General features: G+C 45.6%; 1 protein-coding gene across 2 annotated transcripts; it reads left to right on the top strand.

Annotated features, from left to right (window-relative positions):
• The first annotated feature begins 1,029 nt into the window (after positions 1-1,029).
• On the top strand, positions 1,030-12,393 carry ISL1 (ISL LIM homeobox 1). Of its 2 annotated transcripts, none has more exons than XM_075740110.1 (6): positions 1,030-1,447; positions 2,277-2,466; positions 5,526-5,785; positions 7,851-8,134; positions 9,561-9,728; positions 12,022-12,393. In XM_075740110.1, exons 1-6 carry the CDS (start codon positions 1,420-1,422, stop codon positions 12,136-12,138), a joined length of 1,047 nt encoding a protein of 348 aa, XP_075596225.1. In that variant the 5' UTR covers positions 1,030-1,419; the 3' UTR covers positions 12,139-12,393. The 2 variants fall into 2 exon arrangements, with proteins under 2 accessions (XP_075596225.1, XP_075596224.1); XM_075740109.1 differs by having other exon boundaries at positions 1,239-1,447; positions 7,848-8,134.
• The last annotated feature ends 2,954 nt before the right edge of the window (positions 12,394-15,347 follow it).

The raw sequence follows: 15,347 nt of genomic DNA, 5'->3' as shown, positions 1-15,347 counted from the left end.
GCGCAGCCGGAGGCACAGGCACCGCGTCCGGCCGCGGCTCTTGGGTCCGGGCTTCCCACACCGCCTCCAGGGAGCAGCGCCGCAGAGCCGCGCAAACGGCGGAGTCCGCGTCTTCTCCCTCCTTTCCACATCCCCCCCCCCCCCACCACCTTTTTCTTTCTTTCTTTTTTTTTTTTTTTTTTTTTTTAATAAGAGTTTTAGTGGACTCTCCACGGGGAAAGGCAAAAGTTCTTCGCTTTTCTCCGTGAATCTCCATTCCCGGCCAACCTACGAAACCGTCTAGACACAGGATGCGTTTCTATTTACAGATTGGAAAGGGTAAAAGAAAAAAAGGAAAAGCATCTAAAAGGGATTGGAAAACATAAATAGAGTGGAAGGAGTGTTGAGAGACAATTTAAAGTAAATATTTGTACCTTCTTTGACCTTGTGTTTAACAGAAATACACGAAGCTTTTATCCACGATTTTAAGAGAGAAGGAGGGTGAAGGACAAACACAAACAGTCCCACCTCGCGGCTGTGGCCGTGCCCAGCCAGCCCGCCCTGCCCTCCCCGCTCGGGGCAGCTTCTCCTGGGCAAACCGAGCCAGCGGCTCCCGCCTAGGAAAGAGAAACGCGCGGAAAGGAAACAGTTGGATTAACACCACTACCACCCCCCAAAAATAATATATATATGGAAATGGTAAACACGGCACGGCAAGCCCGAGAGAGGGAAGGAGTGGAGGAGCCCGAGCGGGGCCGGGAAGGAAAATGAAAGGTGTGACGGGAGATAAGCAGCGGGGATGGAGGAGAGCGACAAGAAGAAAGTATAAAGGGAAATACAAATGAGGAGCGAGGAAAAGTTGCCTCCGAGAGCCCGAGCCGGGGCCGCCGCGCCGCCAGACGCTGAAATATGATAATCAGAACAGCTGCGCCGCGCCGCCCGCAGCCAATGGGAGCCGCGCAGGCGTGACGTCCCCGCGCATGACGTCAGGCCAATGGCGAGCGGGCTGAGTTGGAGCAGAGAAGTTTGAGTAAGAGATAAGGGCGAGGCGAGTGCCCGAGCCGCCAGCGCCCAGTCCGGCAGCGCCGCGCCGCCGCACCGCACCGCACCGCGCCGTTCCCGCACCGCGCCGTTCCCGCACAGCGCGGCCGGACCCCGCCGCGCCTCTGGCGCTGCGCCCCGCACCGCGCCTCACCGCGCCTCACCGCGCGCTCCCTTCTCTCTCCGCAGCCCTGACAGTATCTCCCACGCCGGTGGTGTTTTGTTTTGCTTTTTTTTTTTTTTTTTCTATTTCGAGTCTTTTTTTTTTTTCTTTTGTTATTACTACTACTTTTTTATTTTTATTGTTTTTATTTTTAGCGACAGCTCTCAAACCTACTTTGGGGTCTTAAAACGAAAGCGTACACCATTTCACTGTGGACATTACACCCTCTTACAGATATGGGAGACATGGGAGACCCACCAAAAAGTAAGGCGGAATTTTTACCCTTGTTGGAATAAATGTGCTGTCTATTGTAATCGTCTCAGGCAGGCGAACTGATAAAGAGCTAAACTTCATTTGAATGTTAGAGAAGGTGCCTTTGTTGCCATGCCTGCATGCTTGCTGTGTTTTAACCTCGTAGTCTTGTATGTTAATAGCTGGGGGTCCTGCTCTCTTTTAAAGTTTGGGGAACAGGCAGGATTTTAAGGGGATCTCCAACCACGGAGCCTTAAATTCTCCTCCTGCTAGACTGCCGTGAGACTAACTATCCAGCACCTAGTACGTCTAGGGGAATTAGCATTAGACTTGCAAAAGAGAGCAAGTGACAACCGTAATGATGCTTGTTCTTGCTAGCAGCCTCGAGTCCCCTCTGCTGTGGCAAAGGGCTGAATGGGAAGCGCACCCAGCCAAGCGTTCATCGTTTCCAGTCAGAGCCTCTTAAAAACTGAAATCAAACATATAAGTGCTCTCTCCGTAGGGAAAGGAATCCAAACAAGCAAACAATAAAATAAAAATAAAACAACGAGGGAGTTTGGAGTTTTGATTCCGTGCAAGGCTTGCGAAATGAGGACCTTCACCCCGAAGACTGTTCACATCTGCATTTTAACATATGTTCCGCCTCCTTTCTAAACGAGGCAAGGTTTTGATGGCACACTTCAATTACCATCCAAAAGTGTAATACTCTTTAAAAGAAAAAAAGAAGGAAAGAAACAACAACACTCCCAGAGTACGCCCTATAAGGGACCGACACTGAAAGTGTGTTTATCTCTGTAGGAGAGTAAGCGGTTAGTCAATCATGTATTTATTTTCATTTCAGAAAAACGCCTGATTTCCCTATGTGTTGGTTGCGGCAATCAAATTCACGATCAGTATATTCTGAGGGTTTCTCCGGATTTGGAATGGCATGCGGCGTGTTTGAAGTGTGCAGAGTGTAATCAGTATTTGGACGAGACCTGTACGTGCTTTGTTAGGGATGGCAAAACCTACTGTAAAAGAGATTATATCAGGTACGCCATTTACCTTGTTTAATTCTTCGGTAAGATTTCTTTTTTTATTTTCTTTCTTTTTTTTTTTTTTAACTTTATGAATCTGACAGAGACAGGAAGAGGAAAAATTGTGAGAAAGAAGGTGAAAAGACAGTTGGTATGTTTTTAAGTGATTTCCCCCCACAGATAGACAGGCGAGGGAAAAAGTTAGTCGTCAAGTTTTTTATTCCACAGATTCAAATGCAAATTTCTGTATAAACAAAACCACGTTCGGGAACAGCTAGCGACTGTATGGGACCGTCCTGAGGACTTTGACAATGCATCCTGTGATTCTGACAAAATGGGAAATCTTAGGTAACAGAGATTATTTTCAATAGTGTAGATACTATGCACAACACGGAACTGATCGCTTTTTAACACTAACCTGAGAAACGCATCTCTGTGTGTTTTATGCAAACGCGTAATGACATTCATTGGAAAGGCACTTCAAGCGTTTATGCCGTAAAAATAAATACGGGGGGGGGGGGGGGGGGGGGGGGGGGGGGGGGGGGAATATTTAAACTAGGCCAATCAAAAAACAAAAAAGCAAAAGAAAAAGAAAACTGAAGTTTCCTTCAGAATGACGGGTCCTTTTATGGGGAGGTTAAAACCTAGACCGAAATGTTTCTTCGCTAAAATAACTGACATTTAATCTTTTTAAATATTAACCCCTTTGGTGATATCTGACTGCCTTTTCTTTCTTATCTTATCTGTACTGATGAATTAGACAGAGCAGATCAAATTGCCCATCATCTGTTCGCGAACAATTGGGTATATTTAGATAATGGAACCGCTTCCTTCCTCACATTAAAATCTGGTAACTGATAAAATGTGAGAGTTGCCAATCCTGACACTATAGAGAAGCCAAAGCAGGAATTTCGAGTGTGTTTATTATTTGTGCTCCTGGGTCATGCTGATGCTTTTCAATGTCGTCTACTGGGTTTGCCAAACCAGAACTTTGTATGACACTGAGGTACGGACACTATTTTTTTTTTAACTGAAAGTTTTGGGAGCAAGTACTTACCTGGCTACCTAAGACATCTTTTCTAGTTTCTTTGTAATTCTGAATTGAAATAAAGCACTTGAGTCTTTCTTTCTCCAGTGCACAGTTCATAAATAGATCATTCCTTCAAGCCGTGCTGTGAGATTATTCTCAAAGTTTTACCATGGCGAAAAACAGCCCACTTCCCCCCCTTCTTCCTCCCCCCCCCCCCCCCTTTACTTTTAAACGCACTTTGGAGCCGTGTTTTTTAATGTTGTCCTTTTACTAATTTCAAATTCAAGGAAAACGTTTGGACTGAGATATGCTCACTTACCTCCTGCTAGAACTCAGCGGGCGAAATTTAAACCACAACAACAACAAAAAAAAAGCAAAATTGCAGCTCTTTTACGTTATTACGTAATATATTTCATTTGCTGCAATTTTAAAAGTAAGATCTATGTTACGTGGAAGTCGACTTTGAATTAGACCGTGAGCCAATCTATAATTGTCAGACATGTGGGCAATCTCCACAACTTTCGTACCTATTAATGCATACACTTTGCTATCGCTCTGTTCTTTTGCCATTTAGCTGTTTGGATTTTCTTCTTCTAAAAACCTTATAATTCAGAAATATGTAGCTTTGAATATAGGATTAGTAAACCTCTGTAGACATGGTAGCTAAAGATGTGTGTAAATAAATATGCCTACCCACAAGCATACATCACAGACTATATCTCTAAGTAAGTGTACTGGTGAGGAATATTAGCACAGTTTTAGGAACAGCTTTTACAGTTCTGTGGACCGCGTGTGTGCATATGTACGTGCATCCCATACATTTGCGGGAAGATGTTAATTTTACTTAATAACTTAATATCCTTGCCAGAACCAGGACAATAACAAAGAGGCTGGCTAAGGAGCACTCGGTGGGAGCCGAGGGACTGTGCAGTTCTAGACGCCCGAGTTGGAGCGTTTTCTCATGTTCATCTACTGATGGATGAACTGTCCCCCTCTCCTCCACGGGAGATGAGGAGCCCGTCACCCACTCTAGCGTGTAACCCCAGAAACCCATTTTTTGGCGTGTAGGGCTGTCAGCGAGAAGTTGCCCTTTCACTCCTGATGGAGGGCTTGAGCTCCGGCTCAAAGGTGGGAGCGTCAGCAGGAGGGGAGACGGGGCAGGGAGGCTGAGGTAGGGGCAGTCTGCAGAGCCAAAACACCTAAAATGGCTTTTGGTAGGGGGCGGGGGAGGGGAGCTACACTACTATACATGTGAGAGTGTACATCTATAAGGGAAGGTGTGTGTATGCCTATATTGTTGTATAAAATGAACCTGGTGAGAGCGGATAAGGGGAAGAGCCCCGGCCGCTGGCAGAGCCACCCCTGCTCTAAGGCTAAGCTGCCGGCAGCCCGCGTACGCATTAAACGTCTTGAGTGGGTTCCTCGCAAAAATAACAGTATTTGGAGAAGCTGGCACGTTTTTGTGTGGGGAATGAATGGCAGGTTCTACAGCCTCGCCTTTCCCCGGTGTACCCAGGCGGTCCAGTTCAGCCCCGAGGCAGGCTAGGTCAGGCCCCCCCGCCGTGAGGAGGGAGGGAGAGGGCAGGGACGGCCCCTCGCCTGCTGCAGCTCGGGCGCTGAGGCAGGAGGGAGAGGTCGGCATCTCCGCGGGAAGGAAGGGGGTCGCTTTTCTGTTTCTACCCCTGTTTCACCTTCCACCTCCGCCGCCCCTTCCCTCCCCCCTCTCCTTGTCCACCGGTGTGTCCGGGTCCCCACTGCCTATTACGGCGTGGGGATCCGGGCACTGACGGCAAACGAATCCGTTTTATTAATTTCCACTTCTGGCTTCTGTATTTTCAAGGTTTGTTTAACTAGTGAACTTCATGTGGCGCGTCTACGCGGGGCCACGGGGCTGCCCACGAGCGGGAGTGAAAACCTCTCTCTTTTCCCTTTCCTTGCCCCCCACCCCCCCCCCCCCCACCCCCTTCCCTGCCCTCCCCTTCCCCCTCCTGTGCTCTCCCTCCTTCCCTCCCTTCTCCTTCTTTCTGGGCTGGGCCCTGCTCAGGTTATACGGCATCAAGTGCGCCAAGTGCAGCATCGGCTTTAGCAAGAATGACTTCGTGATGCGCGCCCGCGCCAAGGTGTACCACATCGAGTGTTTCCGCTGCGTGGCCTGCAGCCGCCAGCTCATCCCCGGCGATGAATTCGCGCTGCGGGAGGACGGCCTCTTCTGCCGGGCGGACCACGACGTGGTGGAGCGGGCCAGCCTGGGCGCCGGGGATCCCCTCAGCCCCCTGCACCCCGCCCGACCGCTGCAGATGGCAGGTACCGCCCGCACCCGGCACTGCGGAAGCCCGCGGGGTTTGGCGCGGCTCGGCGCCCGGGGTGGGGGGGTGGGCAGAGCCCGCCGCTTCCAGAGGGTCCCGTGCCCCCGCGGAAAGGCGACCCCGAGCGTGCGCTCCCGCGGAGAGGCGGCGGAGCGCCCCACGCCCGGGGCTGCCGCGGGTCCGAGAAAAGCCTGCTTACGCGGTACGCGTGAGGCGGAGACACCTGCGCAAGGGGGCCGCACCTCCGCAGCCTGCGCCTCTCCTGCTCCGACCGCGCACCGGTGCGGGAGTCCCCCGCCCCGAGGCCGGGGCAGCTGGGGCCCTGAGTCGGAGAGGTATGAGCCGCTGCAGGGAGCAGGTCTGCGGCAAAGCACAGACCCCTCTGCCTCCGGAGCATGTGGAAAAGCTGCTCTAAGCACTGGTGGAAGCGGGGGCCTAAAAGAGATAGACTTCATAACTACAGGCGAGCACTTAGGCTGTAATTTAAAACTGTCAACAAGCTAATCTTCAGTAATTGCCTTTTAAAGTGACTCTGCCTTCTTGAAACGTTTTATGTGATTTGATGAGAATTTCTTTAAAACTCAGCAGTGTAACTTCAGAGTCGCCCCATCGTACAACTTTATTTAGACTTTTAGTTCTCGACGGGTACATCAGATACTCAGAGACGCTTAGCTTTAGGAAAGGACACGTCTCTGAGGCAAAATAGGCTGGACAATAAAAGGTTGGCCGGCGTTATTGCTGTGCAAGCAACTGTAACTGGAAGGATTATTTACAAACACAGCTATATTTAAGCGGGCTCGTTTCCCGCTTCTGAGCTGCTTTCAGATGACATATCTTATATAGGGAGAAATAATCCCGTAACTGATCATGGCAGAATTTTAGAGAGCCTGTGCGTGCTCCTTACATTGTGTTTGTGCATGTCTGCGAAAAGCATGTTGTGTCGGCAGGTACAATGCTGCTAGGATTTGAAGCCTAGTATTGTCTTCATCGCATTTGCAGATTTATTATTATAAATAGAAAAGTCAGAACCCGACTGTACAAAAGCAAGCACTTCTGAATATTAGCTAACCAAAGTTTAGGAAAACAAAACCAAACCAAAAACAAACAAAACAAAACCAAACCAAAACAAAACAAAAAAACCCCACCCAGAAGTAGGGGGTTTTTTTTGGTTGGGTTGGTTTTGTGTTGGTTTTTTTTTTTTTTTTTCCCTTGCCTGGATCAAATTACATAAAGATAGCTACAGCTATACAATACACAGAAGAACAGCAGAATCACACGAATACTTCTAGCTCTTGATGTGACGCCACCCCTAGGTTTACATTTCTTGGCGGTTTCCACTAGTTGCTAGGCTTGTTCCCCTTTTAAAGAATTGGCGAAACATTCATAATTTTGAAGTATTCATCAAAAGTCGACATAAATTCACCCAGCGCCTCCACTTTTTAAGATAGACCCCCGTCTTCCGAGCTCTGAGATACGGGGCTCTCGCTGGATTTTCCTCCACGATCACAGTACAGCGAATTTGGCTTGTTTTGCTTTGATTTGGAAGCATCAAACTGCTGGGAGCTGTTGCACGTTACCGCTGCCTCTGGCTAAACAAAGCTGGATTCACTATACAAGAAGCAGACCCAAATTATGATTAATTCAAGAAGTATTCTTTCATTAATTTTCGGGCCAAAAATCTGTTTTGGTGATTTGTCAGGAAATAAATACATAAAACCCTCCCCCTCCTTTCCTAGCGCACGCACACCTTGGTGAACTCGCCCTCCCCTGTCAAGTCTCATACAGGTTCAAGCTTCTGTCATTAAAGGGTTTTAGGGGGTTGGTTTGTTTTTGCAAATTAATTATCTGTGGAGTCAGAAATGTCAGTCCTGTCACTCCACCAGCGCATAAAGCAGAGGAGGCTGCAGGAGTTCCGATAGATCTGACTGCTTGAGTGGCCTCTGAAAGAGGGTTCATCACCCACCCACCCCCGCCTCTCCCTGTCCCACCAGTTTAGATTCTGCAGACTCCTTGCTTCCTACTCATGGGGATCCTGTTCCTCCCTTCCCTTTCCCTTACAGCAGAACCTATCTCTGCTAGACAGCCAGCTCTGCGACCCCACGTCCACAAGCAGCCCGAGAAGACCACCCGAGTCCGGACTGTCCTTAATGAAAAACAGCTTCACACCTTGAGGACCTGCTACGCTGCCAACCCCAGACCTGATGCACTCATGAAAGAGCAACTGGTAGAAATGACTGGCCTCAGCCCGAGGGTCATCAGGGTTTGGTTTCAAAACAAGCGGTGCAAGGACAAAAAGAGGAGCATTATGATGAAGCAACTTCAGCAGCAGCAACCCAATGACAAAACTGTAAGTGGCTCCAGCCTCTGACCGTGCGCTGCCTTTCTTCCCAAGGAGAAACGCCTGGGCTATGTGCAGCCCGGCCAGCCTCTGGGGTCGGTTTGACGCTTTTGGTTTTGTGGGAGTTCCCTTAAAACAAAGAAAATGATACCGCTTAACTATTATCCGCTTGTTCTGCTATCACTGCAATTAAAACAGACCACAGCGAGAAGCCAATACAGGCAGCTCAAGCGAACACATGTCTTTTTGTGGGGCTAAGGATACGCAGTGGATTAGACTAACCTCACTGCAGGGTGAACTGCGATCTGCAGAGCTTATGGGATGTAATAAGCCCAGCCTTGTGTAATATTTATATTGCAAATGCAAAGGACTCCTTAGGAGGAAAATGACGCTTTCGCCTTCTTCAATAGTTTTACACAGGAGTAAACCCAGAAGTAAAAACCATGAGTAAAAGGGAAATTTAATGTATTTTCTTAGCACTTTATATAATCCAATGCGTATGTGTGTGTTTGTCAGGGCAGTTACCGTAGAAAAAGACAAATGCAATGCAAAATTTTTTGAATTACCATCATGTTTACAGGCTACTTAAAATTGATATAGTTCTTTCGCAGAAATATATTGCGGTTTTATTTGCGGACATATACACGTGTGATGCAAGCAAACAGAAAGCGCTGGGTTCAGCAGAGCAAACTGGCTATCTCCTTTTTAAGCCAACTTTTTTTTTTCCTCTGTTGTTGTTAGTCCACTTGAAGAAGAGACTGTTATTCTCCCTGTGTATATTGACTGACCTGAGAATGACTATTAATTCATAAGGCTGCCTAGTTAAGTGGAATTTAAGGAGTTTCATTTTACCCTGTTGGAATGCAATAAAACACGATGTTATTAACCAGCCTGAACAATCTGTTCGTCGAGGCTTGGAGTTATTTTGTACACAGTACCACAGTGCCTGCACCACAGGGCATATTGGGAGGGCTGAGGGTTCCCTTTTTTAATTATTTTTCCTTTTTTTGAAAGACCGCGGCACTGACGTACCCCAGGTTTGCCGTGCAGGGGATATACGATCCACTTAAGGTCACGCAGAACAAAACCAGCCTGGATGCAAAATAGAAAGGCAGCATGATTAACCGCTTCTTGTGCTGAGCCGTGCATCAGCAGCCAAGATACAGAGTGCTCGTGTTTAAGAAAGCTGGGAGGGGGGGTATGCCTTGGGAGAAATAGGAGGATTAAAGGGAAAGAAAGTAAACTTCCACCGTGATAAATGCGGCGGATAGAAATAGGCTGACCTAGAGTAGAATAGAGTAAGACATTCACAGCAGATTAACAAAGCAAATACAAGCGACTGTATAGATAAGATAGAAAGCAGTTTATTGACTCAGCGCTTATATACAATAAAGTTAACCAAGCTCATTAACATCTTTTGCTGGGCTGTTTACAGAATATCCAGGGGATGACAGGAACTCCGATGGTGGCTGCTAGTCCGGAGAGGCATGACGGTGGTTTACAGGCGAACCCGGTGGAGGTGCAGAGTTACCAGCCGCCCTGGAAAGTACTGAGTGACTTCGCTTTGCAGAGTGACATAGACCAACCTGCTTTTCAGCAACTAGTAAGTGTCGGTTCCCGGCCGGGGCAGGCCAGCCTGTACCCCGGGCAGAGCAATGGGGGATTCTCTAACCGTGACGGATGCCCTCAGAGAGATGAGCAAGCCAGACGAGCCGGGTTTTCCTGAAATTGCAAGGCGGGCATGATGGCACTCTGTAAATGCAGAAAACTGAATGGATTTAATAGGCCTGGGTGTAAACCCCACCCTACTGCACAGCAGAGCTCTTGCCGAGTTGAGTGGGAGCTGGATAAGGCCAGACCCAGGTCTAAGACTAACAGCTCACACACTCCTGAAAATTTGAAGCACCTCTATCCAGAGAACTAAAACATTCTTCACATGTCATTTAAATGTATGTACATTTGGGAAAGTAGTTTCTAAAATTGCTTCTCTCCCCTTTGGGCCAATTCTGCCTTTATGCAATAGGGTGGATTTTAAATATATACTTATAATGTCAGCTTGAGCCTTTGTTTTGGCACACAAACATGAATAATTAATTATATTTTTGAAGTGCTTGTTTTGAGCATATACCTCTAGATATAAATAGATACCTAGACCTCCAGATATAAATATATATCTATATATAGATATATATCTTTATACATACACACATAGACACAAATATATACATAAATAGTGTACATTTAATGTTGTGCTTTAGAAGGGGAACTGTTAGTAAGTATTCACGTGAAAAATTCAAACAATATAATAAACTGCCTTAAGCCAAAAGAAAACAGATCCTTCAGAATAAATTCTGTTCTTAACTCACTTCCTTATGCCTACGTCATTTGGCAGCTCATATGGGACCATATCATCTACAATACTTAGGCCCAACAAGGTGAATTAAGGACACAAGTTCAGCCTTAACTCAATTTCCTGGCCTAAGTGTGTTAAAAACAGATCTTTAAAATAATAAGGTACATTATTAAAATAATGGTAAGGTATATGGTTTTTCAGTGATTCAAAATAATGCTTAATGATGAAAAATTAATATATAGGCTCTTTTTTGATCTGTTAGGCTTTTTTTTTTTAATATATATATGAAGCAATGGAAGACAAAGGTGTGCAGCCATGTCTAGAATTGTTTTCAGATGTTTTCAGTTTAGTATCATGCTCTCTTGCAGGATCACTTTTATTTTGCCCAGTGGCAAGCTGCAGCGTGCTTCCCTCCCCTGGCACGCTGTGCTTGCTTGGGAAGCTGTAGCACAGCAGCAGGGCTGTTTGCATCATCTTACCTCTAGAGCAACCACTGGTACTGCTGCTTTAATCAAGCTGTCAAACAGACACAAGAAAAATTGATCTCCTTCGGCTGCTTACTTATTGTGCATTAACAGAACAGGAGACTTTAAAAACCTTTGATGCAGTGAGTTTTTGTATAGAGTAGTTCTTAAAAAAAAAAGACACAATGGAAGATGGGTAGCCCAAATACACACACGCATATAGGTAGATAGATCATTAGATAACTGAATATTGATAGATATATATTGGACATAACATCTGACACTGAAAAGAGTTTAAAAAAAAAAGAATAGTGGATGGAACAGACAGTTCATCGACGGTTCAAGGCACGTCTGTAATCTGGAAAGGGCCTTAATCACAGGATCGGCCAGCTAAATAGGTGCCAAAGAAATGCTTTTGGATTAGCAAAGCTCCACCCTTCAAATCATGCCTTTTCCCAACGCTGCTCCTAAACTAACGGGAGCCGCGGGGCACATTAGGATGGAGAAGTGTGACCTTTTTTATCAAACTGACTCTCGTTAAAAAGAGATAGCACCCGCTTCAAATCACAAATCAAAGAGGATGGGTTGTTTCAAATGCCTTCTGCTCCTGGATTCTTCTTCCAGGTTTATTTTAGTATGTGCACAGAAGAGAAAAAAGGTAACCTTGCAATTTTGTGTCAAAAACCCACGTGCGTTCTTAAATAATTGACTAGAACATCCTGTTGGGATTGCCACTCTTGCAAGACAGGGAAGAAGGCCTCATTAATAAGTTTGTTTGTGTTTTTGGTTGATTTTTCAGTCTTTTTTTAAGTTTTAGGGGTTTTTAACCTGCTTTTTTTCCGGTGATTTGGCTGAAGGGCTGAAGATTCCTGTGAAGCCAATGGGGAACCTAAACAAAGCAACAACCAGTGACACAACCTCCCGTGGAGACATATCAGCCTGTTCGGCTGCATGCCTGTGTATTTATTTTCGTGTTCTTCCTGGCCTTTGCTGGCTACCTTTCTTTGATTGTTACATTTGTAACAACACTTCTTTTTCTTATTTTTCTTCTTTTATTTTTTTTTTTTCTTTTTTGGCAGGTTAATTTTTCAGAAGGAGGACCCGGTTCCAATTCTACTGGAAGTGAAGTAGCATCAATGTCCTCTCAGCTGCCAGATACACCCAACAGCATGGTAGCCAGTCCTATCGAGGCATGAGGAACATTCATTCAGATTTCTGTTGATGTTTCTGCCCTTACCCTCACCCCTGTTGGAAAGAGTGGGAAAGCGATCGCATTGGGACTCCGAAATTTAGGGGAAAAAAAGTGTTTAACAACCCTGTAACGAACCTAGCAAGGAACTGCTCCATGAAATGAACGGAGTCATGTTTGAAACGACAAGGTAATATGGTAGCAACACTGTGAAGACAATCATGGGATCTTACTAGAATAAAAAAAAAAAAAAAAAGAAAAAGAAAAAAAGAAAAAAAAAAAAACCCCAAACCCCGCACTATTCAATGAGCTGAAGGGGATAGAAAAGACGTTTTCAAAACGTAAAGCATTTGTACTCGTGGATCTTAAAAAAAAAAAAAAAAAAAAAAAAAAAAAAAAAAAAAATCTTTTCATTTGACTGCACATCTTAGGGAAAAACCAAGGTAGAGGGACTTTCTATCCAGTCCCTCCCAACCCGAATGGTGCTGTTTCTATATTGGGGATTGCCTTGCCAAAAGGAGCTCCAGTAGGTTTTCCATCATCAGGAAAGAGACGATTTAGCCCTGCATTGTTGAAAGATTCATTGCAGGAAGGTGGAGCTGCATTGGTTTGCAATGTTGTTTTTAGTTGACTTTTAACAAGGGGTTGTTTCCTGGGTCTCTTCTAGCATGTACTGTAGCGGGGTTTTGATTTTGTTTGGTTGAGATCCACCCTCTATCAAGTCTGAAGCGATTAAAAATAGGTTTTTGAATTCCTCTTTAAAAACCAATTTATAAAAGCATTGCAACAAGGTATACCTCTATTTTGCCACAAAGCGTCTCGGGATTGTGTTTGAAATATGTCCGTCCAAGAACCTTCCCCTCCCCCAAAGATGTGTATAGTCATTGGTTAAAACGACTGCTTTTCTCTCTTTCTCTTTCTCTTTCTCTTTCTCTTTCTCTTTCTCTTTCTCTTTCTCTTTCTCTCTCTAGACATAAAGAGGAAAAAAGTAAAAAAAAAAAAAGTAAAAGGAAAAAGAAAAAAAAACACCCTTTTTGTTTGCATTGCAAAATTATAAAGTAATTTATTATTTATTATCGGAAGACTTGCCACTTTTCATGTCATTAGACTATTTTTTTGTTTGCTGAAGTAAAAGAAAAAAAGAAAAAAAAAAGGAAAAAAAGAAAAAAAAAAGAAAAGGTTGTACCGTGGTCTTTGAATTATATGTCTAATTCTACGTGGTTTTTTGTCTTTTTTTTTTTTTCTTAAATATTATGTGAAATAAAGCGCCATATGTAGAATTATTATATCTTCAGGACTATTTCACTAAATAAGCGTTTGGAATAGAGAAAATAATAATAATATTAATATTAAATAATGAACAAAGTTCCCTCTTTTAAATATTTACAGGTTAGCAGCTAAAATACCTGAAATAAAATATTGCATGCAAAGCAGGTCGTTATGAATAAAAGGAGTGTGATACTTTATCGCCAGTATTAACGACCAGCTTGTAAATTTACGTTTCAACAACTATATCAGGGCTAGTTGGATGCCTTAGCTTTCAATCGATAACGTTAGAAACTCTCTTGTTCCCTCCCCACCTTGCCCTTAGAAGTGATATTACTCTAGGCATGATCTGACGTAACGTTAAGACATCTAAAGAACTAGGAGCTCAGGCTTTTTGCTGAGTTCTATTATTTTTTAAAAATACTAAAAAAGAAAGTGCTGTATACCAAAGCCTCGTTGTTGAGATTGTTGAAGTGACCTGTACTTTAAGTATAAGCTCCTGATAAAAGGGACGCTTTTTGCTTAACAAGTCAAGTATGACCATTATTTATCAGTGTCTGCTGTCAAAACGATTGAAAAATGCTGCAGGAGGAATACTTTGAGGGGATATTGCTATGAAATTGCACGAATGCTGTTCCTTATTTTCTGTCGACTTCCCTCTCTTCACTCCCTCTTTTCTTCCTTTTTTAATTTGCGGGGGAGAGGGTGGTGAAAGCTAAAAACGTGGGCGATTTCTTGGGGAAAAGTAGAAAGAAGAAAAAAACCAAAACAAAACATAGGAAAGGGTTGGTTTTGCGCCTATCCAAGTGCTCCCGGCCAGCACAAGACAAAGGCTCGCTTTAAAAAACCCTTAACAACTGGAATATACAGAAATTTTTAGTCTGACAAAGACAAGTTGGTTTGCATGACAGTTACTCCAAACCCTAATGTTTTCTTAACATAACCTTCTTTTTCCTCCCTCCTCACCATCTCAGCCCACCCTGAGCAAGCTCAGCTATAGAGACAAACCATTTCGACAGTAAAGAGAACATAAAAAAGGTTAAAAATCTAATACAAGGATTTCAATCATCCTGATTAGAAACTGGATTCATTTTGTATGCTCAAGTGTAATACATTTTTGAGTACTTGATAAATATTTAAATAAATATGAAATCTACCTTAAACTGTGTCATCAGTAACCCTTGTGTTTTCATGCAGGATCAGAGGCTTGGTACGACGCTTCGGGGGGCGGGAGGGAGGAAGGGTGTCATTTCTGCCCGGTGGTCTATCGTGTAAGTTGCTTGAGTCGCTCCTACTGACGGGAGGGGGGGAATGGGGGGTTTGGAGACCGACTCTCCGACTCGGGCGGGTCTTTAATTGGCGCTGAAAACCTGTAAGGTCAGGGCAACACGGGGGCCTTTGGGTTCGCCCTTTACCGCCTGGAGGTTAATGTATAGGTGGGAAGCACGGCCACTCCGCGGCGAGAAGCGCAGGGTTACCGCCGGAGCGGGGGTGCCTTCCGCGGGAGAGCAACCTGCGCGCCGGGGCGTTGCTGAGAGCCCCCCAGCAGGGCAGGACCTTCGGGCCGGTGAAGGTCTGGCGTTACCGATGGCCACGCCAGGAGGGAAAGGAGAATTTTCGCTGTCGCTCCTTGCGAGGGAGAAGGGCTTCCCAGCCCTGCACGGGGTCGGAGCTGCGCGGCGCCCCGCGGTCCCGGCGCGCCCTCCCGGCGGCTGGGGTTGCCGCCGAGATAAGCAGCCCGGCGGGAGGCAGGGGTTTGCGTTTGGGTTGCCAACGGAGCGTCTCGTTCCTCGAAACACACAGGGCAGCCTGTCTTCGGAGGGCTGCAGCCGCGCTCGGACTCCTCGGTTCTGGAGCCGGCTGCGGGCGGAAGCCCCCCTCGGGCCATGCCTGCTCCCACACCTACCGACGGGCTCCTGCCTGCGCCCCCACGAAGGGCCTGAGCACACC

The sequence above is a fragment of the Balearica regulorum genome, chromosome Z (genome assembly GCF_011004875.1).
Source record: "Balearica regulorum gibbericeps isolate bBalReg1 chromosome Z, bBalReg1.pri, whole genome shotgun sequence".
Classification (NCBI taxonomy): Eukaryota; Metazoa; Chordata; class Aves; order Gruiformes; family Gruidae; genus Balearica; species Balearica regulorum.
The sequence above is the reverse complement of the archived record's forward strand: the minus strand, read 5'-3'. Positions and strand labels throughout refer to the sequence as shown.

What these genes read in the sequence shown, in the direction of transcription:
- ISL1 (XM_075740109.1), top strand. Translation starts at nt 1,420, where the DNA reads ATGGGAGACATGGGAGACCCACCAAAAA. An exon ending in CCGACCGCTGCAGATGGCAG is followed by an intron (nt 5,786 to 7,847) that starts GTACCGCCCGCA and finishes TTTCCCTTACAG; the next exon opens with CAGAACCTATCTCTGCTAGA. An exon ending in AACCTGCTTTTCAGCAACTA is followed by an intron (nt 9,729 to 12,021) that starts GTAAGTGTCGGT and finishes CTTTTTTGGCAG; the next exon opens with GTTAATTTTTCAGAAGGAGG.